A 26,124-nucleotide genomic window follows, 5' to 3' on the forward strand; every position below is an offset into this window, starting at 1 on the left:
GATGAAAAAAGACTTTTATAAGCAAACGAGAAGCTTTTCGTATTACATTTTATAGTAATGTTTCCAGGATGATAAATATCACTATAGTTCTTACTTTCAACAATGTTTATATGGCCTCTGAGAGGTCTATTACAATAATTGTATTAGGTTCTTTCTTTGTTCATCTTACGCAGCCTCAGTGGTAATGACCAGCTGCACGCAATCAAAACCTTTCCTGGGAAGAGCCATGTTATTTCAGGATCCTCTGCACCCACCTACATGGGATGCATGCATAGGGTTCGACACTTCTAAAATGTTATAGAAACTTTTTTTAAAGGTGAGGAGAGGAATCCAAAAGACCTATTTGCTATTCGGTAAGCATGGCACTAGCCTTACTGGAGCATGGTCCAGTACTGGACTTTCCTTGTCTTCCAGTACTTTCCTTGTCTTGCTGAGCTTTACGCTCTCTCAGCCCACCAAGACACAAAGGGAGAAACTGCTACTTCACGAGGTGTTCTTGAGTGGAGTGCTGGGGACAACATGTGCTCCACGACTAAAGTTTGCCAGGCCAACAGGAACAACCACCCTCCTCCTTGGCAAGGCTCCTAAAATCACTTGTTGATACCCACAGGTGTGACCAGGATCAGGACTTACGTACTAAAATAGAATAAACCGGCATCGCTAGTAGGTCAAGGGAGGTGATTGTCCCGCTCTACTCTGCGCTGGTGCAGCCTCACCTCGAGTACTGTGTGCAGTTCTGGGCACCACAGTATAAAAAAAAAAAAAAAAAAGGACATGAAACTGTTGGAGAGTGTCCAGAGGAGGGCTACGAAGATGGTGAAAGGCCTGGAGGGGAAGATGTACGAGGAACGGCTGAGGTCACTGGGCCTGTTCAGCCTGGAGAAGAGGAGGCTGAGGGGAGACCTCATCGCAGTCTACAACTTCCTCGTAAGGGGTTGTCAAGAGGCAGGAGACCTTTTCTCCATTAACACTAGTGACAGGACCCGCGGGAACGGGGTTAAGCTGAGGCAGGGGAAATTTAGGCTGGACGTCAGGAGGGGGTTCTTCACAGAGAGGGTGGTTGCACACTGGAACAGGCTCCCCAGGGAAGTGGTCACTGCACCGAGCCTGTCTGAATTTAAGAAGAGATTGGACTGTGAACTTAGGCACATGGTCTGAACTTTTGGGTAGACCTGTGCGGTGTCGAGAGTTGGACTTGATGATCCTTAAGGGTCCCTTCCAACTCAGGATATTCTGTTCTATTCTATTCTATTCTATTCTATTCTTCTTCCAATAGCCCGAAGTAGCCAAGTGATTTTCTTTTTCCTCTCCTGTACATCCAGCTGTTATTGAATCTTTCTGTAAGAATTCATTCAGACCTGAGCTTTGCTTTTCCACATCCTGCTAATGGTCTCTCACGATTCTAATGTAACCAAAGATTCTGTTTTTTTTTTTTTTTTTTTTTTTTTCCTGCCATCATGTAATGAGGCCTGGTCTAGTATTTAGCTGCAGGCAGCTTGTTAAACAAAGGAGGTAAAAACTCTTCTGTGTCATCTCGTTTTTTCATACACTGAAATATATATATGCTTAATCTAACTATGTAAATGAAAATTTGGTGCCTTCAAAATAAGAATATGTGCAACTGTTACTAGCTTTTGACAAGGGTAGAGTGGTGGATTTAGGGGCAGCTGAGCTTTAATTGAGACTGACATGACCCAGGTTATATTGTCTGTTGTTGGTTTTTTATTTGTTTCTTCCTCTGCAAGAAAAAAGCACCTGAAAGAAATTTTACTGACTTGTGTCGATAGGTGGAGACCGGATGACCAAATGTGGAAGGTTGGTTTCACAAGCTTACCAGCGATGGCATCACACCAGTTTGAGTCCGAGCTGGTGGTTTCAGCCGCATGGGTTTCTGCTGGTGGTGCCTGCTAAAAACATGCACAAGATAAAACATCTGCTGGTTTGCTAAGGAGGAAAGTGTTTCTGCTAGTGATGGCATGTGATAAATCCCCACCTAGGCCTGAGAATTAGCCCAAATGTGACCAGGGAGCTCATCTTCCATTTTTTCCGGCTGTGTTTTAACCAGTCCATTACAGGTGCCACTTGTGCGTGTAAAGAGCTACCGTACGGCCGCACTCTGCACAGGATCTGGTATAATCTGATTTCCACCAGGATTTAAGTGTAGTTCAATCTAGGCAGTGTAGCCTGGAGGGCTCTGGGAGCTGTTCCAGTAAATTACATGTGAGAGGCCCCTTCCGCTCGTGCTAATTACAGTAATTATGGCTTCAACATGCAGTGAAGTCTCAGGGGAGCGTTTTGTTTCGTTAACTTCTCATTCCAGACTTTTAAAAGTTAACTCTTCACGCAGAGTAGCTCTTAGTAATCAGTTACACTTCTAAAATCTCAGTAACTACAAGAAAAGCCATTACAACAGTCTGAACGTGGATGTAGTTTCAGCGAGCCACTCACTGATCAGCCTGGCCAGAGCTCCCTCAGCCCCTGCTTTTGCAAAAATTTATTTACCCGAAGCTCCCACCAGGGATTTGGCAAACCTAAATGAGACATTTTGGGTTGAAAGAAGCAGTTTGGTGGTGTTTGGGCACAGAGGTTGCAGGGCCCCGGTGGGTGCAGCTGCCTCCCCTCAGGCCTCCGGCGGCCCCAGGTGGCAGGAGGGAGGCACGGAGCGGTGGTACGCGCCTTGGCAGCCCTTGAGGCTCTAAAAATAAAATTTAAATAAATGAGGAAAAAGAAACGGGGGTTCAAGAGGAAAAGGAGAGAAAAAGCTGACTCTCGACGAGGATGGGATTCGAACCCACGCGTGCAGAGCACAATGGATTAGCAGTCCATCGCCTTAACCACTCGGCCACCTCGTCACGAGAGCCTTGTTTCCCGCACAGCCCATAAGAATCCGCACCACCTGCTCCCCGCCTTGCCTCCCGCCCACCGCCCGCTCTGCGAAATGCCGCCCGCCTGCTGCCCTTGGGCGGCAAGAACACAGGACAACACAACCGCACAGGGACGGAGCCACCCTATCCCGGGCGCCTTCCGCTGCTTCACACTCATCCCTCCAGCTGCGGCTCGGTGCCGGTGAGGAATAATCCCGACAAGGCCGGCAACGGTCTGGCATCCCGGAGGCTGCCATATTGTACGGAACGACGGGGGCTGCCATGTTGTACGGAGCGCTAGGGGGGCGCCATGTTGTACGTCCTGCCGTCGGGCGGGCGGTTTGGCGCGCGGCGGTTGGGTTTGAACGGCGAGGCGGCAGCAGCGGCGCCGTGAGGGAAGTGAGTCAGGGTCCGGGGGGGGCTGCGGGACTGAGGGGGGTTCAGAGCCCTGGGGCGATTTGGGGGGGCTGGGAGCAGGGCAGGGGGTTGTAGGGAACGTAGTGCACGGCCAGTTGGTGATTTTTTTTATAAGCTTTGATAAGCGCGGCAAGCGACCAGCGAAGCGTTCCTGTGGGTGTCGCCAACTTGGGGGCAAACCTTTCATCGACGTTCAAATTGTTTCTTTCCCTTTTTCTTCATACAATTATGCTTTTCAAAGCTGGCTCGTTGCATTTCGAGATTCTCCAGGGTCTCCTGCCATTAATATTATTGTTGTTAATAGACCTCACAGCTGCCTTCAGCCCTGTCGCGAGGCGCGGGTGTCTCTCCCTGCAGATCGCAGCCAAGGCGGTCTGAGGCTGTGAATATTGAGGAAAATTGCAAAAAGGCACCAGGAGCCCTGCACACAAAGCAGTTTCACCTAAGATGGAAGACGCTTTTATATCTCAGTCTTTAAAAACTCCCTCCACGTACTGTGGTGCTGCAAACAAAGAAACCCCATCCCGTTACCAACTTTCACAGTACCCGGATGCGTTATAGCAAAAATACCGAGCATTTTAATTGCATCATGATCTTGTTATTTAAGTTGTTAAATTTCCCTGCAAGACTTGCTAGTGTTACTTGCGAAACGTGAAAGTTACCAGGTGGAAGCTGTTCAAGAGATGCTACTCTTCCACAGGCCTGCTACAGCCTTATTTTTTGATTATATAATTAATATTCCATATCAAGGAACTAAAAGGTTTTATATTTAGAAACAAAATATAACTCAGTGCTATTAATAGGCTGAATGGTGCCAAGTTTGGGCCTGAGGGGATTTCATTGTGCTGGGGCAGTCCAGAAATGTGAGGGGAACCACGATAGGCTCAGGTTGGCCAACACCAAGCAGTACTTTGGGGAAAACGCCTCTGTAAGTGATAGCTACTGGTGTATGCTAGCCTTGGGTGTCGCTCCGGGTAGTGCCCAGACCATCTTGGTTTTGTTGCCTCAGAGCTGCAGGCCCTGAAAACCAAGGCCTCTGCAGTTCCCTTTCTGAGGGGTGTATAGCAATACCCCACTAGTAAGTGATTGATTTAGTATTTCACTAAACCTAGAGCTTTTTTTTTTTTTTTTTTTTTTTTTTTACTCTCCATAAGGCTTAACTTTTCCTTGGTCAGCTCGTGGTTTAAATGCTGTGGTCTATGGTGAGGAGACTGGCTTGGTGGAGAAGAGGGGGTTGCTTATAAGATGTTGCTTACAGGGGGGAACTTACGAATGTGCATGAATACCTTTGGGAAAGTTTCAGGATGGAGCCAGAAGGGATGAGACACAATGAGCACAAACTGGACTACAGGAAATTTCACTCAAACATGATAAAAAAAAAAAATGCAGAGAAGGTGGAACAGGTTGTCCCAGAGCAACTGGCCATAGCTTTGGGCAGGGGGTTGGACTGTACGATCTCCAGAGGTCCCTTCCCACCTCCAAGAGTGTGTGATTTTGTGAAATGCAAAAGCTGAGCAATTCATCTCCATTTCTAATTGTCTCTTAAAAAAAAAAAAAAAAAAAGTGTTTTACAATTTGCTTAACCCTTGCCTAGGCAAGAGTTTCTCTTAAGGCATTGTTTGCTGAGGTTCAGCAAGGGGAAAATGAAATGTGGTAGTACTGTCAGATTGCTCGTAGCTGTCACATAAGAATATTTTGCAGTAATAGTAGTGATGGAGATATACATGTAGATAAATATCACTGAAATACAGGAAAGAGCACAGAACATTGTGTTTGTTGACATTATGGTGTTGATTCAATGCTACAATATATTGTGTTCATTGTCAGGTCCATGGGAGTGAGGTTATGAGGAATATTAAACTGGTATTCAAAGCCTTGCATTTTGTTGTGCTCTACAGGAAACCTTAGGTAATATCCTAAGGCATCCTCACGGTGTGGGTTAACTCATTATCCCCTGCTGTGACTTTTAATAGGCATACTAGTTCAGAAATGAGAAGATATTCTTGGGGTGGCAGGGAGTAGTAGCGAATAAAAAATTGTCTGTGTGCACTTTGTGCTGTAGAAAGCTTGATCATATTTATCTCCAGCAGTTACCAAAATCTTAATTTTAAGTAGAAGGCTGCCGAACCAGTAAGACTCAAACTGCTAGCACGTTTGATTTATAACGTGATATGCAGTAGAAAATACTGAACTGGGAGGCCTGTTAGATGTCAGAGGATTCCTCTGAGTAAAGAAGGATAGAGGAGAAAATAACAGCAACTGGCTGAGTCTAGTACCTAGTTGTGGTTGTATACAATATTCTTACTGAGATTCATTAATATTTTTTTTATTTCAGTTCTGCATTTTAGATGAAAAGTACTTCCCACAGAAATGGACAAGATTTATGCAGACCCTAACACGGAAAAGTAAGTTGAAACCTCATAAGGATCTCATTGTGATTTGACTATTGTCTTTTAGATGCAAAATGTTTCTTAATCTCTGTGTGCACTTTAGGATCTCTTGAATGAAATATGCTGTCTGTCATGAAGAAAAACAGGGAGGTTTTTTGGTCATGGTGTAGGAAAGCTCAAGGAAATCTCATAGCAGTGGATCGTCTAGAGACTGACCACAGGGGTCACAGCAAAATATGTTGAATTTTGCAAGGGTTATTTACGGGACCTAGCATTGGAATGATCTATTCCAAGCAAGTTTGTTTAAGTAATTTCACACTTGTAAAAATAATGGAGAGATTGAATTACTAACCATAAAAATGTGGCAGCATTGTTCAAGAAATACGTCTTGGTTCTAGTTTATGCACTAATAACTTTTTCTCTGTTTTTCCCTCCAGTGATAATACAGAGCACATGAGAGGAAAGCGACTGTCCTCTGTGAGTAACTTAAGGCATTTCTAAAATAAAACTGAGTGAGTGAAGGAAGGAAAGGGGAGCCATAAAGAAGAATTAGTTTTCTCATTACAGCCTGAAGAAAAACATACCAAGACCAAAGAAAGACCCTATTAAGTTTGTGATTGAATGTGACACTTCTGGCTCTTACAGATTCTCTACTGCCAAGTAATCAGTTCATGTATTCTTGTGAAATAGCAGTTCACTGATTGTATGGCTGGCTGATGTATTCAAGTCCGAAAGCGTTGCTGTTCACATTAGCAATGTGGCAGAAGATGATATAATTTCCACAGAAGGATTTGCAGGTGAAGCGAGTATACAGGGATATACCTGGTAATTTTTTGATTGAAGTGAATGATTTTAGTATTCAGAAGGACAGTTTACCCACTCTTTTCTCAAAATAAATAAATACATCAATAAGGTATTCAAAAATTAAAGTGATGCCTTCGTGGTTACGGATTCAGAATTTTATAAATTCTTTGGTCAGTAATAAGTGTACCTCCAACTGAACTCCTGTGTATAGTGCATTGGTGAGAAGCAGGGTCAGAGTCTGGGAGAGATGCCCAATGCAAGAGTGAATTGTAGGTTATGAAATCCATGGTAACTTGTGCATAAATGATGTCTTGAACTGCTTGTACACCAGTTGTGACTGAACCAGTCATTTACTTGTTGCTTGATCCTTTCTTTTATGGGAGCTGGGACTGATTTTCTCAACTTACACTTTCTTTTAGATTTTAAAGGCTCCACGAAATCCTCTTGATGATTTGGGAAATGGGAATGAACTCACTCAGGTAGGTCTGTTAAGTCCTCTTTTGCTGATGCTCTTAATATCTTTGGTTTGCTCCTCAACTTGTCCCTGGTTAAACAGGGTCACTAGAATAATGTAGGTGTAAAAACTCCTGTAATAACTGCTTTGGAGGATAATGTTTGGAGTAATAAATATTACATGAAATCCATTGAACTTTTATTTTACATCAGAATATGTCTCCTGTCGAGCAGGGAAGAATACCCAGAAATTAATAGATATATCTTGCTTCTGGTGTAGCCCATGTGACTTGAAGTTTGCCACCTGGAGTACTGTGTGCAGCTTTGGGGCCCACAGTGTAGGAAATAAGAGAGCTCTCAGAATGGGTCCAGAGGCTGGAGCACCTCTCTAATAACTTCTTTCAAATAATATGAAATACGAGCCTGACATATCTGTGCATAATATATTTCAAAACTGGTTTGAGTATGAAGAGCAGCTCAGTCTTCATTTAAACTTTAATACCTTTTACAGTGATGTGTAGTACTGCTACTGAGCAATATAGAACCATCGTATGCAGTAGTGTGACTTTGTTCATAGCTGCTTGTGATGCTGACATGGTTCCTCTGTGCGTATAATGGATAATGTCAGTATGTCAACACATTGTCTACTTCCTTAAACAAAGAGTATTCTGCTGTCCTGGGCAGAGCTAGTTAGTTAGGGAAGCTTTCTGCAGGCACCTGCACTGCAGTGGTATGGTACGGTTTTCCAGTATATGCAATGTTGCATTGTTACACACCTTGTAACACTGCATTAGTATAATTGTGTACTCAGTGACACCATTTAAACATTTCTTTAGGAAAATATCAGTGGTGATTTTGATTCTTCCATGCATCCTTCCCTTTCTCGCATAAAGATGAGTTTTTTTTCAGTTGTCACAAAAAACTAAATTAAAAAATAATCTTGCAACTCACTTGTGCTAAGCAGCTAAGTATTTTTTCCCTAGTACGCCAAACATTATGCCAGACAAAAATACTTATAAGTGGTATTCTTCTTCTGTCTGAAACCAAGCCGTTAGTACAAAATGATTTTTAGAGCCTGCTTCGTGTGAGATAGGTGTCTCTCTGCGAAGAGAGACAGAGAAGCTGGAGAACTATAAGTAGTTTAAAGATGCTGGCAAATATCTGTTGTACTTGTTGAGCTATTATGCTTACATTTTTTCTTTTGTGTGTGTGTGAAAAGCTATAATTATTGTGGATTATGGCATAAGAACTGTTCTCTGTACATCAAACTGTTTTTTTTTTTTTTTTTTTCTTTTGGTCAGGATATCAACATAGAAAAACGTAGGAAAAACTCTCGACGTGTCAGCTTTGCGAACACCATAAAGTAAGTTTGATCTGAAGGATGCGGATCTACATCTCTTTTTTTAAGCGTAAAGTTTTAGGTAATAATCTGCTATCACCTAAAATTGCTGTTTGCATACCTTTATGGGCATTCAGTGAAGAAAATTGGTGACTTGTTATACTAAGTTGATTTTGAGCCCTAATAGAGACATTATTCACTTTCTCATCCTAGCTATAAAAATGATTAGGTAAATTTCATATAATTATGAAACAAACTTTGCTTTTCATTAACTTTTCTAGTGATTTTCACATGAAGTATGATAATGGCATTTTCCAGCTGGAAAGTATGGTTGGGTTCAGTAAGCTGCTGTCTTTTGGTATCGTTTCAGAACATAGCATGTGGGAAAAGATTGAGATGAAGGCTTTCTTTTTTTTCCTTTGCTTTAAAACAGATCATCTTGTGTTTTCCAAACCTGTTTTTCTTTGTTCTTAGCTGCAGAGTCTTCCAGCGAGATCTTAAGAATAATGCAGCAGAGAGAGAAAATGAAGGTAAAAAGTCCTTTATTTTCTGACAGGTTTCACAGACTATTAGCAACAAGAGTTCAGCCAGAATGTAAGAAGTCAAGCTTGTCAGTCACAGATAGGGAACAACATGGTCAGCCGTTTATGTTGGACTGGATGAAAACCCATTAGTTACTCGTACTGTGGACCCTACTAGGAGGAAAATTAACTCTATCCGAGCTGAAACCAGGACAGGGATTTAGATCAAAAGAAGACCGAGAAGAATGTCATATTCACTCTGTCAAAGATTACCTAGGAAGAATCTGAAAAGCTAATGCATTTTCAAGTACTTTTGGTTCTCTGGGTTTTTGCCATGATAAAAAGGAACATGAAGAGTGAGAACTGCAGAACATTCTTTTCTGTGCATTTTACTCTTGTCTCTGAGTGTTTTGATCCTGTTTCTCTCGTTGTAACGTCTGGTTTTCTTATTTTTAGAATGTGAAGCAGATACAGGGAATCATGTCCTGCTTAACCAGTAAGTCTGGGGAAAAATTATTCCCACACTGCAAATAAATTTCTTCACATGGTGTGCGACCGTGAGAACGTTACTCCTCAAAGAAACCAACAAATGTAACATGCTTATTTATTTAGATATAAAATTGCTCTGTAAGTTTGACTGGTTACAGGAATACAGCAGAAAAAGGATATAGCTTTTCTGGCCATTCACAAAAAGGTAGATGTTTCTGAAAAATTGAACAACTATGTCTTGAAACTGCTTCATCCAAAGTTGATTGTTTGGGAACATCTTCTATATGAGAGACCTACCTGATTTCATATTTGATAGAGATGGTCTTGGATGTTTTATTACCATCACTTTTTTCACTCAGAGGTGGATAGAGTATTAGTCTGGTCTCAAAGTTCTTGTCTAGAAAAAAATAATATTATGAGATTGTTACCAACTCAATTTAATTTTAAAAGATTTAGACTGTTTCTGTGCATGAAGGCAAATTTCTATATTTAAAACATACAGCAAGGGAACATTTACCTACAGCTATAGTTAACAAACACTTAAAAAGTTATCAAAACAATAAAGTAACGTGTGTATAAATAAAAATCAGTATTCTAGACAAGGCAGTTTGGGTTTGAAAGAACATTCAAGAAAATAATGAAGAGCAGAATTCAGTAAATGTTAGATGAAAAGCCACGCAAGTTGGTCAGTGTATCTGGCTTTTGATTTTACAGAGAAATTACTGCAGGCTTTAGGAATGTGTCTTCAGTTTCCCAAAAAGAAATGAACTAAACATAGAAGGTCTGAGTTAAAAATAAAGTATTAACCTGTTAAAAAATAAAATATTAACCTATATTCCCATGAAAAAAGAGTTTCATGGGAAAATACCACTTTAGTTCGAATTAGGATATATTGAAGACATATTTGTAATGTCTGGTATCTGCTGCCCAGTCATGTATGAGCTCTGCAACAGAATTCTCTGCCTTTTAAGTATATTGCTGAAGCCCTTTGGTTTGCAATCTTTTAACTAACTGTTTACCTAAACCATCTTTTGTAGAAATGAAGAACCTGACTCTGTTCCATGTGAGATCACTGGTGAGTTTGAAAATAGATTGAACAACAGAATGACTATTTTTATTCCAAACTATTGATAATAGCTGATAGAACATTTTTAACATGTCTAGAACAGTCTCACTGATGGAGATCACTATTGCATGACCAGACTTTGTCTCATAATGCTGTTTACAAACACTGTAGTGTAGAAGCATGCGTAACCCTACTACATGTTCAAAGGAGTACTGGAAATATTTCTCAGGATATATTTGGTTTTAAATGTGTTTACTCAGAATATGATATTTATGTAATGAGTGCATTGATCTTCAGTTCAGTTGATTAAAATAGTAAAATAGCTCAGCAAATTCACTATTTCCTTTTCTTTTGACAGGGATGAACACTTTGCTTCATGCCCCCATCCAGGCGTTGGTGCAGCAGACTGAGGTATGTGAAGGTGCTCATTTTTTTCAGTGCTGAGAATATTAGTGTCCAAACTATATTGCACTAATTTGTGTAGTAAAGGTGAAACATGTACCTCAGCTGCCTAAAAAGTAAATCCTTGTATTCACCAGAATTTTGACTGAAGCACAATCTTCTATATTTTGAAGTAGTTTCTTAATCTGATGGTGCTTATACTACACTATTGATAATTTTTGTTTCTAAAATTGCTTTTCAGTATCTGAGTTAGTTCTTTTTTTTTTTTATCTAAGAATATGTAAAGGAGCTTATGTTTCAGATAGATCAGTTTAATTTTTTTCCTCGTGGATTACTGTTTACTTTTTTTTTTCCATGGTAGAATGGATATACACTGTCTGTTCCTACTGTTAAAAAGGTTTAGAAAATTGCAGTAACTGGCATGAAAAGATAACTGAAATGCTTCAGTTGACTCAAGTGATAAAACACAACATTTTTAGTTAAGACCTTCACAGACACACAAAACCTGAACTGTGCTATACTTCAGTGATGATGTCATGGATCTGTTTTATCAAACAAAGCAATTGAACAGTATCCCTTGATCCAATGGCTTCTGACTTTGATGCTGAATTTAAAAATATGGTTTAAAAATATCTTAGCTCTTGTGAAAAAATGCTTAAAGAAAAAAATAAAGGTTAAAATCTAGTGTGGATTAAAAGATGTATGCCATGAGCCTATGAAAGTCATATTGAAACCCTCTCTCTCCTTGATTTAAGTAATGTATATGATTTATGCTTTTTCTAGTGTATTTTATTTCTTGCATTTATAAAATAATAATGCATATATAACAATATACTTAAGTTAAAGTAAACACGCAGTTGTTCTTAATCAGTGTATTCATTGTGTTTGAAAAAGTACGGTATTATATCTTGCTACTGGCCAGTTTTTTCCAAAGCTTTAAAACTAAATCCTTTCTATTAAAGAGACTGAAATCTTCTTAGTCAGGGTGGAAGAGTCTTTTAAAAATTCCAACTTGGCACTGCTGCTTTGGGGAATGTACATGGTAAGCTGGGCAGGGATTTTGCTTGCAGTAAGTGGGTGGAGAAAGATAGAAACGCCACATAGAAAATATTTATTGGTAAGTCTCAGTGATTGTTCCGTGCTTACAAGGATTTCACATGTGAAGATGTGAAGTTTTTGTCCAACAGAAATCTGAGCAATATTCTTTCAAAATTCTATTTAAATACATAAAGATATTACAAACATATAAAATATAGGCTCTAAGAATTTGTAACAGTTAAGTTGTCCTTTCCTTTAGAATGTTATTACGTGTTGAGAAGGATTGGAATGTTTTTTTTTCCTCCCCAAAAAGCTGTAAAGATAGAGCTCTAACCTTTAGACTGCATTAGTTGACTTTTGTTCTGAACAGAATAAACCAGTGTGTCATTTGTTGCAAGTATCAGTAACTGTCACTTCTTGTCTTTTTGCAGTGCCATGATGTGGACAACGCCATTCAAAGAACAAATAGGCATGACACAACACTCACCTTTTCAGATGAAAATGAAATGGAAATGACAGCTAGTCACACTGCAGTGATTACACGTAACCTGAAAAACAATGAAACTGACAAAACTGAGAAAATAGATATCACATCATTTCTGGCTGGGTTAAACTCTAACAGTGGAAAGGCAGAAATGAGTAAAGAATTTCATTTCTCCTTTGATCCTACAAACTCTCTATGCCCATCTTTTGAACAGAAGGAAGATGCTACTACAGTAAAAAAAATTAATTTCAATGAATTTTTGATGCGCTTAAAGTCGAATGAAAAAGCACTCAATCCTCTTGAAGGACCTGAAAAAGAAAACCTTTTTTTTATCCCTTCACAAGTCTCAGAAGACATGGCGCGATCATCAGTGGAATCTGCTTATTCTCATGAACCACCGGCCACCTTCAATGTAACAAAAATCTTTAGAGAGCAAGATGATGGAATGGAAATGACAAAATGCCAAGCATCTGATGTTAAAAATATGCGTTCTGGTATTTGTGAGTCTCCACCAGAGCAATTACTGTGTGCAGATGTTACTGAGGCATTTGCAGATGATGGAATGGATATGACAACTAGTCACACCGCAAAAATGTCTTTTCCTTTTGCCAGTGTTGGAAATCAAAGTCTAAACTTCAAAAAGGATTTCCCATCCATAGAGACAGATAATTATTCTGTAGTAAAGAGAGCATCTGATCAGCAATTAATTGTAAAGCAGGACCCTCAACTTTGTACAAACAAAAAAACAGTAAATGTTGAAGACACTGTAGATACTACAGTGCTGCAAACTTTTAAGCAAGAGACCAGAACTTTGTCTGCTATCCTGGGATCTGTTTCTTCTGAGACTGTCTTCCGAGGTGATAAAACTGATCTTTCTAAATGTGATGACATGGAAATTACTGGAAATTACACAGATGTAATCTATAATGAAAGTACCAAAGGAATGAGCAGTTCATGTCATAGAACTTTTGAGAAAACTGTTAATACAATTTCTTTGCCAATAGAAAGCAGACATCCAGCACTTGATGACGTTACAGAAAGTCTAACATCTTTAGATAATCGAGCTTCTGCGTCACATAAAACTAATGCACTTAAACAATTTTCAGGCTCAGATGAGAGAACTGAAAGAGTGACCCAAGATCATGAGACTGCTTCAGTGGATGTAGTTTTTGATTCATGTAGAAATTCAGTGTCCACTGGTACCTCTAAGGGTAGACTTCAGCACAGACTATCAAGTTCTCTACTTGTTTCACTGCCAGGTGAGAAAACTGCAACATTTTCAGGAAAAGATATGGCCTTGACTAAAACTTGTATTGACAAGGCTGATGGAAGGAATGTTGAAAATGAATTTCCTCCTGGAGTGTCCAGGGTGGAAATTTCTTTGGCAAGTTCTTTGGGCAGGGACAAGGAAAATATTGAGGCAGTTGGCTTTGATGTGAATATGAAAAGAAGCCAGACTAGAGAAATGAATACTGAAGATGTTGAGGTGATAATAGTCAATAAGAAGCTTGGAAAAACAAACTTTCAGGCAAGTGATCTGATTTCCTGTGCGAAGAGCGTGTGTTCATTACAAGAGCAAAAGAGAGAAATCGCAGAAAATACTGCCAACAACAACAGTGCATTCCTGTCTTTGCAAAGTCAAGAAATCGATACAACTCAGCCTTTGAAAAAAACCATTCAAAATGCTTCAGCTTCCTGCACAAATGACAAAACAGACATGTTTTCAGATGATCAAAACATGGATGTAACCAAAACTCATTCTGTTGTCTTTGAAGTTGCTCCTACTAATACAGTACAAGAATATGAGAATACTCATAATCAAAATAATGTGATATCCAAGCAGCTGCAAAAACAGATCTCCCGATTTTCCAATAATTCTGGTGTAGATACCACTGCAAGTCAGACTGCAGCAATAGAATATAGGGATTTCCAGAGGAGCTCAGATAAACAAACTGTTACTCGTTTATCTGCAAATGGTAGGTTCATTTCTAGTAATGAACCCACTCCCTCCAGAAATACAAGAAATGTACAACCTGCAAAAATACTGGGTATAAATGCAGATTTCCAGAACTCTGACAAGCAAGTGAAAACCCATACTATGAAGGTAGTAGACAATGCATTGCCAACTCGAGAAGAATCTCAGAGAGATTTCCTGATCAGCAAAACAGTTTCTTCAGAAGAGGATTTTAAAAATCTTCAGTCAGTTGATGGCCTGCACTTGGGTATTGAAGAGACATTACTAACTAATACATCTGAACAACAGAAGAGAAGTTCCCAGTTGCCTTTCTTTTCAGAAAAGTCTGTTTTATTTCCCTCTGGTGAAAACATGGACTTGACTGAAAACTGTGCAGCAATGGCTCCTGATCAAAACATCCGTACGATTTTACCAGGAAGAAAAGCAGCACCAGTACCTATTGTTGAAGATGAAAATAAAACATTATCTTTAAAAAGAGAGGTCATGATGACAATAAACAATCAGGAGCAACCTGGGTGTGATATGTACTCCTTGGTATCTGGTAAGAAAATGTTAACTGTGACTGGTTTAAAGCATTTGCATTTCGTAGATGAGAAAACCACCATATTTTCAGAAGATGCTGATATGGACATCACAAGAAGTCACACGGTTTCAGGAGAAAACAAAATAATTTTGCCGCCTAAAAGTTCAAGCAATGACATATCCTTTGTTTCTGGGGATAAAACTTGTGTTTTTACACACAATAATGACATGGAAATAAGTAGATTTGATACTGTTGCAATTGATAAATTTGTGGAAAAGGCTGAACCTGGAGGGATGCTTAGCAGAGCTAATAGGACTGAAAGGAAAAGCTCCAAGGAAACAACAGGGGAAAAGACTGTTTTATTTTCACTGAGTAATGAGAATAATGACATGGAGATCACAGAGAGCCATACGGCTGCAATAGGCCATGAAATTGTCTCCCAAAAAGAGGTCAGGCTTCATTCTCTGTCTTCAGCTCAGCCTATTAAAGCTGTTAAGTCCACAAGTAACCAGAGTGACGTGGCCATTGCTGTGTCTTGCCCTGCTGATAAAATTACAGTAGAACTTCTACGTGATGATAACTTGAACTTGAATAAAGAGGTTGGATGGGAAGCTCCTTCAAACACTGAAGCTACTGTGCTTGCTATGGATGATATGGAAATCACTAAAACCCATAACGGAGCTTTGGAAGAAAATTCTCTGCAGGGTAGGCAACCCAATCAGTTTGTTCCTCTGTGTTCCACAATTATTTTTACAAATGACAAGGCTGATATGGAAATGACCAAGTATCTCCCTGACGATGAAAGTACTGAAAGAATCCCGTGTGAGGACAGAGTAAACTCTCCTAAGCAGGTTGGACAGGAGGCTGTTTCAGGTAGCAAAACAGTCATTTTTACTTTGGCTGAGGATATGGAAATCACTAAAACTCATACAGCTGTGTTAAGTGGTGAAGTGTGGGACAGAGGGTTTGTTCCAGCTGTTTCTGCAGTTCCTGCTGACCAGACCATTGTGTTTCCACACAAACAAGATGATATGGAAATAACCGTATCTCATACTGTTGCTGTTAATAACAATATGGAAGGATTTGAGAACCAGCAAGCGTCACATAAAAGCACTCGACAACCAGGCTTGCATACTGCATCATTGTCTGCTTGCAGAGACGAAGTAGATTCTCTGCATGTAAAAGACCTGAATGGTGAGTATCTTAAAAAATCTAACAATAAGCCCGCCATTCCTTCTGCTTCATCAGCCTCAGCATTTCCTACTGAGAAAGGAGCTGCCAAAGTTCACAGTGGTGCGATACCAGATTCTGTTTATCCTGTCTCACTTCCAGAAGACACTCTGGATGTCCGGGCACCACAGGATCTTGACCTTGCCACGGATAATTCAGTTCCTGTAAACAGTCAGCAGGATCTTGTACATCCAGGAAAACTGAAATCAAAGAGAGTGTCTTTCAAACTTCCAGGTAATGCTCCCTTGGAATGCAGTGAAGAAACTGGAGTTGTGGTATCCCATGTTTCTCCTCCTATTCAGCAATTGGATTCTTTGAAGAGTCCTCCAGATGGACTTAGTACTCAGACAAACCAAGTATTGAAAGATAATTCATCTAGGCATGAAGATCTAGATACAGCTCTAGCCAAGGATGGAGCGGTTCCAGTTTCTGACAGCGAATCAAAGGAAAACAAGAGGCTGTCAGCTGAAGGGGAAGTACTTCCAACAGACTTCCAAATAAAATCTGAACAAACTAATAAACTTTTGGTCAGTGACAGTCCAAGAGATCCAGTGGATCCTACTCTTGCACCTAAATTATCAGGTATTTTAAATGTTTGTTCAAAATTGGAAAATATTAGAAGGAAATCTGGAGTTGTCTCTGTTCCTGAAACTGCTGTTTCTGAGCAGCTGCATAAGGTACCATCTCAATCAGAGGATACATTGAGGTTAGGAAAAAATACCATAAATGAACAAGATAATTTATTTTATCCCAAAGAGCAGGAGAATGCATGTCTTGAATCTGGAGCAGCTCCTATAGGTACGAATTTAGGTATGGCACTTAAGGACAAATACCAAGGAATAAGTGTCCCTCTAGGTATCTTCCAGCCTAAACTACCAAGCAGAAGAAATCCTTCTGTTTCTAATGTGCAAGACATAAATGCAAAATCTTCAGACGAAGTAGAAGCACTGGTTTCAGAAGCAAACCTAAACACCGGTGCAGCACCAGATTATACCAAATCTAGTAGGCAGAACTTCAGCCCTTCTCAGTTTATAGCAGAAGAATTTCTTCCTATATGCCAAGAAGCAATGGATTCGAATGATTCTGTAAGCTTTGGATCTGTAGAAGATGGTTGCAATGACATAAACAAAAGAGACGTCTCCCACAATGAAAAGACTAAATGTGAAGAGACAAAAACTTGCAACAGCACAAAAAGAGCTTTGGAACAAGATGAGGATCTGCAAAGTCTAAAGAAGCTCAAGGCAGATGAAAGCTTGGTTGGTGGGACCTCCCTTGACTTGCAGGTGAGCTTGATCACTCATTGTTAGCATATAGGAACACTGATAGTGCTTTTTAGATACTGAGATGCAACTAGATCTGCTGGTAGGTTTTTTTTTAGTTCTCTTTATCACCAGTTTGTAGTCATTTTACTATGTTTTCCGCAGAATTTCTCTCTGTTTTCTCAAACTAAAACAATAGATGCATGCAACTTCAAATAAGTATTCTTAGTCATCGGTACTGAACCATTTGCTAGTTGTTGCTTAGGTATAGTGTTAGATTAAGGTTGAAAGCAATTGCTTAAAATAGAATATGTATGTTTATGTTAAATTAGCTGTCTTATGGACAGCACAAATTGCCATGGACTCAATAAAATCTGTGCAAATATGGAGCGCTAATCTGACCTTAAAAATTAGTGTGTACATTATCATTACAAACTTCCTAATTCCTAAAGCTGCAAGAGTGTGCTGTGGTGGCTACTGCTTTGAGAAATGAATGAGGGGTTTTGTAACATCACTTCCTCTATGCCATGGTAGGAAATGGCTTAAGTATATGCTGGTTTTTTATGCTGATTAACTATAAAATGTGCAGATACCAAAAATAAATTCAAAATGTCAAAAAACAGCTACATAAGCTACTGACTGAGTTATTCTTACATTGTTTCATATAGCTCTTCTTTTCGTTTTAACTTGCTGATACTAGGTTACTTCTGGCGCTCTATCTCAAAGCCAAGTAGCTGTTCGTGAAGGTGAAGATCCTCCAAATCTATCAGCTAAAAACCTGGACTGTACTCATGCCAACAGCAGCAGCTCTCTAGATTCTGTTAAGGCTGACACAGAATCAACAAGTAAGACTTTCTTTGTAGCAATTGTCTCAAACTTTTCTATTATTTTGGCTTAATCAAGGATGAGCCCTACCTATAATACATATTTTATTTCTGAAAGGCCTTGAATACCTGTGGCACAGCTTCCGACCCAGTCAGCTGACATGCTTTTACGTTCTGGCTCTGAGGCCAAGCCATTCAAGGAATACTGAGATGAGGAGGAAAAGCAGTAGAATTGAAGTACACCTTTGTTTTAGTGGGCAGGCTGGGCTGAAGAGGCAGTTTAGTTTCCCTAGCACAGAGTAAATCTTGGTTTATTAGCTCTTGCCGATTAGCTGGTACCTAACAATGAGGCAGAAATCTGCCAATCATTGGGTAAGTGATATTTTGCCTATCTTTACAAAACCAATTCCAACTTTGTTCTTTGCAACCATAAATATATATGTTTTGTCTGGTGGAAGCTGGACTGTCCTTTGAGTGAGAAATCAGACCTTCTTAGCCTGGCACGTGAAAGCTATGCTTTTACCTAGAAATCTGCTGGCAGCTCAGAAGCCGTTTGGTCTCTGCCTACCAACAGTGCCCTCTGAACTGTCTGGAGTCTGTTTTTTAGATTTATTACTTTTTAGTATGATACATGTGGCTTTCCTCCCATAGAAAAGTGAATTCTGTCATTTCATTACCACTCTGACATGAATTTTATTTTACATTAAATTTCTAATCTGTTCCTCAGGATTTGCCTAAAGTAGTTTTTTCCTCATTAACTTCATTCAGCACCAGAAACATGCATAAAGGTCAAACTCTACATTAAGATGGCTTTACTTCTGGAGCTAATGAACTAAGATTCATATTTCTGTAATAATATTTTTAACCCCAGCAATGCCCTTTTCTTATTTTTGTCTAGTTCAGCGATGCAGTCAGATGGAGTCTCAGCTTCTCACAGACAGTATTTGTGAAGATAATTTATGGGAGGTATGTATATAGCGGAGAGATGTTAACTTCTTTTCCTAACAGGAAAAATACTTGTGTGCATATATACCAGTAAGCATTCTCACTTGAAGAATGTACTTATGTGTATGTTTTTCCTAACTGCAGAAATTTCAGAGTGGTGTTATCACAGTTGGAGAGTTTTTTATGCTTCTTCAAGTCCATATTCCAATTCAGAAGCCCCGACAGAGCCATCTTCCAGCCAGTGTGAGTATCTGTCCTCTGATATGCATGAGGCTTTGAATTGTACTCGTGGATTGTCATTGTTGTTTTTTAACAGCTAAGTGGTCTTTATAGGAGGTCTTTAAATGAGTCAAGGCAGAAGTCAGTTCCACCTTGGCAAGTTAGACACTACATGCTTCCAATTCGGTCTTTGCTTGTTTACCTCTGATAACGGATGTGTTTTTTTTTCCCCCTCAGTAATGAAAAATAGAATAGATTTATATCTCGACAAAATACTGTGTATTGAGGATCATCTATTCTTGGATAAATATGATGATCCTTGGTTTATGAGCTTGCTTAAAGAGCAAAATGTTTGAAAGTAAGAATTAGAAGCTCTATCTAACTTGACTTTATCTTCTTACTACTTCCATCATCCACTGAAGTCAGAATCCTGAAATGCTGCTCTGCCCTCCTGCTGCCTCTTCTATTCTCTTTCAAGTTGCTGCACCATGACATACCTGTTCTCCTTATATCTCGCCCTTACGTCTGTTCTGACTGAACCTTCTTTCAATATTCTCATCCTGGATGGAGGAAAGACTTCTTTTGAATTCTTGCTGATATGGGAACAAATATTTTTCATGCATGTATACAGACAATCACCATGTCTTAGTAGTAACCTGATACCAAACAAGGAAGTAATTGTACTGTGCAGTCTCCCTGAAAACAAGGCATGGTGTTGCAATTAAGAGAAGACTGAGATTTTTCATGAGGCAGTTTTAGGACAAGGAATGCCTTTATTAATCCACCTCTGGCAACACAATTCGTAGTAGAATTTATTTCTGTAAGCTCATCTTGAATCTGTCTTTAACCCATCACACTTCTCCAATTCATGTTCTGCAAATGTAATTTTGGTATACGAAGTTGATCTTCAGGTTGTTCTTAAAGCCCTGTGAAGATAAAACCTCAAAGCTAGTATAACAGCACATGACTAGCAAAAGCAAAATAAAATTTGTTTGGGTTTGGTGGGGAAGAGTTGGGGTTTTGGGGTGTGGGCTTTTTTGTTTGTTTTTTTTTTTTTTCCCTAGTGATTCTGTTCCATAATGTTTGAAGGTACATTGAGAAGTCTGAAAAAAATATTTTACCTTTAGCTATAATATTCTGAGAGACCTGATTTGTGTTTAGCTATACTATGGTTTTGTTCATTTAGCATGTGGATTGCTTTAGTCAATTACAATTGCACCAAGCCCTTTATTCAACCTAGGTTTATTCTATGCCTGGAATTTAGTTCTACCATGTACATCTGATGGGAAAAAAAAAAAAAAGCACTGGGAAAAACTGTCCAAACTGGAAGATCTGTGCTGAATTTTAGTCTATCTGCTTTCCAGTATTTCTTCCAGTGGCTCCAATGAAAAGGTAGATCCCTTCTTACATAGTCTAATTGTAGCTTTCCTTTTATATGGCCACTTACAGCAGTACAGTAGAGGAATTTACAGGGACAGTCAGCTTTGATCTGCAAATTGGTAAGCAAGATACTGAAGTGGGTTTCTTATCCAAAACTAAGGAGAGAACATAAGCACCGCAATATGTAAGTGTGTATGTACTGCCAATCTCAAAGTGTTCGAAGTATGAATATCTGACTTCTAACTCTTTACTTTCAGAAATAACTGGAAGATGTTTGCTTTATTTCCCCTGACTTAAAAGTAAACTAGGAAACTTGTCCCAGTACAATACTGTAATAGCTTACACATTTCCTATCAACTTGATTTTTACATTTTGCTGTTATTATGTCAGTTTTGGGTTTCCGTAAAGGTACCTTCTTTTCTTATAAGCTCTCTTAAGACTGGTGTTTCAGGATTGCTTGTTTGTACACCTTTGTGTAGCCAACTGATTTTCCAACTAGATGCTGGAAATAGTCTCTGTCACCTCTCTGGATTTCATGAATAACTGCCATTTCTTAAAAAGATTATCTAATAAAGTAGTGTGAACGAGCTGCTTAGTTTTCTCTACTGACATGGAAAGCTTTCAAGCTTTATGAGTAGAGAAAGTTTGTTTTTATTTTTTATTGTGTTTATTTAATAGAGGATATGGGGAATTAGCTCAAACAGTTCCATTTCTTGCTGCTTACAGCAGTTTCTGCTGGCATGGCAGATGATGTGCCAGGGGCAACGGAAAAACCATCCTGCAAAATGGAAAGCGTTAGCAATGTCTGTATAATTTAGAAGTGGGTTTGGCAGGTTCTATGCCAGTACTTTTTCTAGCGTATTAGAGAACTTTTCAGTAGCCTGTTCAATGCTAAATAAGTTCTAATGATGTTCATTCTTCCTTCTTCTGAATGGGCTTTGTGACAGCTCTTTTGTTAGAGTGAAATACTTTCTATCACAACGACATATTAAAACTTCCTAACGGTTATTGTATATGAAAAGGTGTATTCAAGAACATGCTCTTTGCATGATAAGTGGTATATTTGTGAAAATTCTTTGCTCATGAAATTCATTGTAGTACTTCAGATTTAGTTCTTAGAAAGCTGGCTGCTGTATAACCAAGTCTTACAGTTGTAAGACGTTACATTGTCAGGGTACATAAGTCAGCAGAATATTCACATCAGAAATTTGGATACCTTCTCACAAATAAGGAACCCTGTTGTGGTGTTCTGCCTTTATTCGTTCCTTCTGTGCTGACTGACTGAGATTTCTGAGTTACGTATGCAAGAGGAAGTAAAAAGTGTCCATTTTAAAGTTCTTTATAATTCTGATATGGTAAAAGAATGAAAGCTGATAAAAAGAATGAAAGCTATATTAGCATAATTTGTATTGATTGAATTGTTTCCTTTGTGAGTTTTAAGTCTCTTGAAGTTTTATTTAAGCTACTATTCTTAGCTACAGTTTAGCTTACACTTCCAATTTGCAAATTTATTTGTACTGAGCTGTCTCTAAATATTCATGCGGCTTACGATACTCTGGTATGACTCATTAGCATCTGACCTCTGATAAAAAAACAAACATACAAAATAAAACAATCACAAAAAAGACTGAAAGCTTTCTCTGAAGGGATTGAATTACTCTATTATTTATACGCTTCAATATATGAGTAGTTTTTTGGAATATCCCCATCTTATTTATTGGATGTGACTAAAGACTTACTGAAAATTGTGAACTTAAGATAACTACGCTTGATTCACAATCTTGTTTTACTCTAGAGTACTATCATTATCTGGATAATGTGCACATTTTCTTTCAGGTTTCTGTCTAAAAGTAGTTTAACTTCTTCCAGTTCAGGTTTTCGAGCTCTAGTGATGAGAGCTCCTTTTTTTCACATAAGGAAGTCTGTTCTTGAAAGCAAGGAAATACGGAGCATAAAAGTGAAATGAGCTATCTAAGGTTATAGGATTAACTTTTCCCAGAATTAAATAGGTCCAGAATGGGGAGGAAAAAATCATTGAAGTATGTCAAGCTACCTCCATTATTTTTTTTCTGTTCTGCAAAAATGAAGATTAAGGCCTTTTTGGTGGTTTCTGAACTTGAATTGATGGAAAGTTGCTGTTTTTAAAAACCATGCATCTTTTTTTCTTTTTCCTTGTAATTTTTCCCTCTGTTCTTTTCCAGTGTGCTGTCAGTGCACCACCAACTCCAGAAGATCTGATTCTCAGCCAATATGTTTATCGCCCCAAGCTGCGTATTTATGAAGAAGATTGCCAGGTCCTTTCTCAGATGATAGATGAGTGAGTCTGTCTTTTTGTTTTTTTCAGTCACAGGTTATATTAGTAATTCTATTTTTCAGCTCTGTTTGCATGCAGAATGTCCTTAAAGTTATTAATTACATATGGGAAAAACAGAAAAATGGGAGTGAACCTACCTAATGTTGGTAGCCAGCTTATTACAGGTTTATATGGCATAGGGCAAACTCCTGGGGAGGAGCTGTGGTTATGGAATTAAAAGCTTGATTTTCCTCTGGTGCTAATAGTGTGTTTCAGTTGCACATCAGAAGAGTTAAAGTAAAAGGTTTTGAGTAGTACTGAAAATAATCAAGCATAGGAAGCAAAATCATAATAGGTTATGATCTGTTGTTTGTTGCAATCCTCCAGTGTTTACTGTTAATTGAAATACAATTACCATGACTTATTTCCTTAACCTGAAGGTCACTTCTGGTCTGATACATGATGCCATTTACAATTTGTGTTAAATCAAGTTTTATGGTAAAATTCAAAATCAGTAGTAAGATTTTTCCCAGCCCCATTAGCACCATTTCCCATTTCTTTAGCTCTGCAGCTCTCCATCTCTTGTTCAGACCTACTCTCTACAAAAAGACTATAGAAAGTGAACTTTGCATTATGTTCCAGAGTGTAAAAAACATAGCCCCTATGTAATGAAGGCTTTAGAGGACCTCTCCAAGATGTAAGACCCAAATAAATGATAATATTTGCATTTCCATATCTTAATTAGAAAAGGTGAATAAATACCAATAATAATAATAAATACCAATGTGCTTCTTTATCTGCTTGATGCAGTTTAAATGAGCCTTTCTTTCAATTCTTTTTTTTTTTTTTTCCTGTATTTCAGATTAAAGCAGTATGTAAGCGTCCAGGATCAACCACTGGTGAATGTGAATAAGAGTTTGTGGGAAGTAATGAGAACCTGCTCGGATGAAGAGGTAATATTGCATAACAAAATAATGTAATGAAGAAGTAATTTATACATTCAAATTTATGAAGAAGAATTTATGCATTCAAATAAAATAACCATAAGGGTCACTGAATAACAGTAGGTAGGCAGAAGATACAAGGTAAAATATTTTCTGAATGAAAGACTACTATGAGAACTGGAATAAAGAATTTCCTATACGGCAGGAGGGTTGAATGCAAAGATGGTTTATAATACTTTAGAGTAACATGTTACTGTGAAACAGAAAAACTTGATGTTGATAATTCAGGTTAGTTAGAGAAGCCTAAGCAAACTGTGCAATTTTGGAAGTGAAAAAATGAAGTGCTTCTACTGTTGAAGCTCTGTAGTGGTGCAGAATTGTCCATTAACTTAAATGTTTATTTAGTTTGGAGAGGTATGGGTAATAGTGTGAGACATAATAAGCAGAAAATGTTGTCACACAAAAAGAAAACTGCATACAGAATTTGGAGTGCAACAGTGGTGTCATGTGCCAAAAGAAAGATGATGAGGCCAGAGGGTATTTAAAGGAGGATGCTAATGATAATGGGCACAAAAAGCACCCCAAAGACATTTGCATTTTAAAAAACAGAAGCATTATAAGAGTGTCCCAGGCAGAATTAAGAAGGTAGATCAAGGGATTGTTTTCCTCGCTTTCAATGCCAAGAATAAAGGATTAGTCAGCAAAAATAAAAAATAACAAATTTAAAAGACAGTATTGTTCATAGTTCATAATTAGATTTGTGTTAGAGTTTATCACTTAGGCTAGGATAACTAGATTCAAGAAAAATATACTTAGAAAGAATAAACGCACCAGAACCCTTAGTGAAAACAGATTTGAAAGCTTATTAAGCAAACCTCTACATACTGGCATTACAATGATACCACCTAGTGGAAATTGATTGAAAACACTACGAAAAAAGCTTTTTGTACATTCCTCTGCATCTTCTGGATTGATAACTGTCAGAGAAAACCTTGAACTACACAATTCTCATAGTCATTGATGAAGTAGTTGAGTCACCATTCCTGGAGCTATTAGAAGACTGGGGACACAGTTTAGTGGTAGACTTGGCAGTGCTAGGTTAATGGTTGAATTTGATCTCAGATGTCTTTTCCAACTTAAATGATTCTGTGCTTCTATAATCTGTAGCTATGTTCTATTAAAACAGGTGGCTTCTTTGTTTATTTCTTCCAATTTGGGCACTGCGTGGACTGTTAACATTTTGGTTAGCCTCCTTAAGTTAGCCCCTTTACAAGGGGGGAAGTGTTCTAAATAAGTATTGAACAATTAGAATGAGACATCTGACATGGTTAATGAAGCTGCTCTTCTTTTTTAGTGAAAGCATTTCCTTCTTAAGTTATTGGAGCTGTTAAAATCTGATGATACTGCTTTCTATGCTGCTCACTCTTGGAATATAGATTGTGTTGGATCTTTGCTAAGAAAACCATTACTTTAGTAGTAGCCTTGAATTAACTTGGATTGTCCAGTCTTAAATTCAATTTCCTTTGAAACTATCATGTAATACTGCTGCTAGAGAAATTGGATATTGCAGGGAGGAGAGCAGAGAAGAGAGAAAGAGTTGATTGAACGATCTTTTGTTCCGCATTCCCATTCACATTCCCTTCTGTATTTTCTATTCATTGCAGCTGAAGAGCTTTGGAGCAGAACTGAACAAAATGAAATCCTATTTCATCAAAGAAAGTAAAATCTTGGCTCACAATGAGAAAGAGGCATTATACAGCAAATTACTGCAGAGTGCGCAGGTAATGTGCCGCAAGGCTGCAGAGATCTAGGTTTAACAGAGGAACTTCTATATTTTATCTGTGCTTAGACTAGCATAAGCTGGGACCATCAAATGTAGGACCCTAACTATCTTGTATAAGAATCCTTCGTATTGAGCTTGTTTTCCTTTTATTTATAAACAAATATAAAATACATTGGGACAGTGACTTTTTCTTCTAGTCACGTTACTGGAACCTTCTATGTAGGTATAAGTTAAAAGCTCTAAAAATTTATTTAGTTTCATCTCATCTCATCCCTTCAAAAAAAATAAGTAATTAGGAATATTGTTAAGTATCTGGTACTTTCTTACCTATGGCAACTGCCTTAATGTCTGTTAGTCTGCCTCTTCATTCTAATGACAGATTGTGTCAGCTACTTTAATTACTTTATTAGCAAGCAAAGATCCACATGGTGGTCCCAGAAGGCAGTCAGCTTCTTTAAAAATTTAATTGACTTGTGTAAGAA

General features: G+C 38.6%; 1 protein-coding gene and 1 non-coding gene across 5 annotated transcripts in view; one reads left to right on the forward strand and one right to left on the reverse strand.

Annotated features, from left to right (window-relative positions):
• Positions 1-2,770: 2,770 nt before the first annotated feature.
• Positions 2,771-2,852, reverse strand: TRNAS-GCU. Its single transcript has one exon. It is a non-coding gene; the product is annotated as a tRNA-Ser (tRNA).
• Positions 2,853-3,037: 185 nt separating this feature from the next.
• The window catches only part of KNL1 (kinetochore scaffold 1), a 30,171-nt gene continuing 7,084 nt past the window's right edge, over positions 3,038-26,124 (forward strand). Inside the window, exons 1-17 of one of the 4 annotated variants that reach the window (XM_035327406.1) lie at positions 3,038-3,263; positions 5,109-5,189; positions 5,617-5,686; positions 6,109-6,148; positions 6,895-6,954; positions 8,230-8,291; positions 8,742-8,797; positions 9,245-9,284; positions 10,315-10,352; positions 10,702-10,754; positions 12,215-17,278; positions 17,955-18,099; positions 18,977-19,044; positions 19,168-19,266; positions 22,824-22,939; positions 23,778-23,868; positions 25,524-25,640. In XM_035327406.1, coding sequence (XP_035183297.1) covers positions 5,652-5,686; positions 6,109-6,148; positions 6,895-6,954; positions 8,230-8,291; positions 8,742-8,797; positions 9,245-9,284; positions 10,315-10,352; positions 10,702-10,754; positions 12,215-17,278; positions 17,955-18,099; positions 18,977-19,044; positions 19,168-19,266; positions 22,824-22,939; positions 23,778-23,868; positions 25,524-25,640 — 6,084 coding nt within the window. In that variant the 5' untranslated portion in view covers positions 3,038-3,263; positions 5,109-5,189; positions 5,617-5,651. Of the gene's footprint in view, positions 3,264-4,259; positions 4,360-5,108; positions 5,190-5,616; positions 5,687-6,108; positions 6,149-6,894; positions 6,955-8,229; positions 8,292-8,741; positions 8,798-9,244; positions 9,285-10,314; positions 10,353-10,701; positions 10,755-12,214; positions 17,279-17,954; positions 18,100-18,976; positions 19,045-19,167; positions 19,267-22,823; positions 22,940-23,777; positions 23,869-25,523; positions 25,641-26,124 lie in introns of those variants that run through there. The other 3 variants (XM_035327409.1, XM_035327408.1, XM_035327407.1) reach the window with 3 other exon arrangements.

Source organism: Oxyura jamaicensis, chromosome 5 (assembly GCF_011077185.1).
Source record: "Oxyura jamaicensis isolate SHBP4307 breed ruddy duck chromosome 5, BPBGC_Ojam_1.0, whole genome shotgun sequence".
Lineage (NCBI taxonomy): Eukaryota > Metazoa > Chordata > Aves > Anseriformes > Anatidae > Oxyura > Oxyura jamaicensis.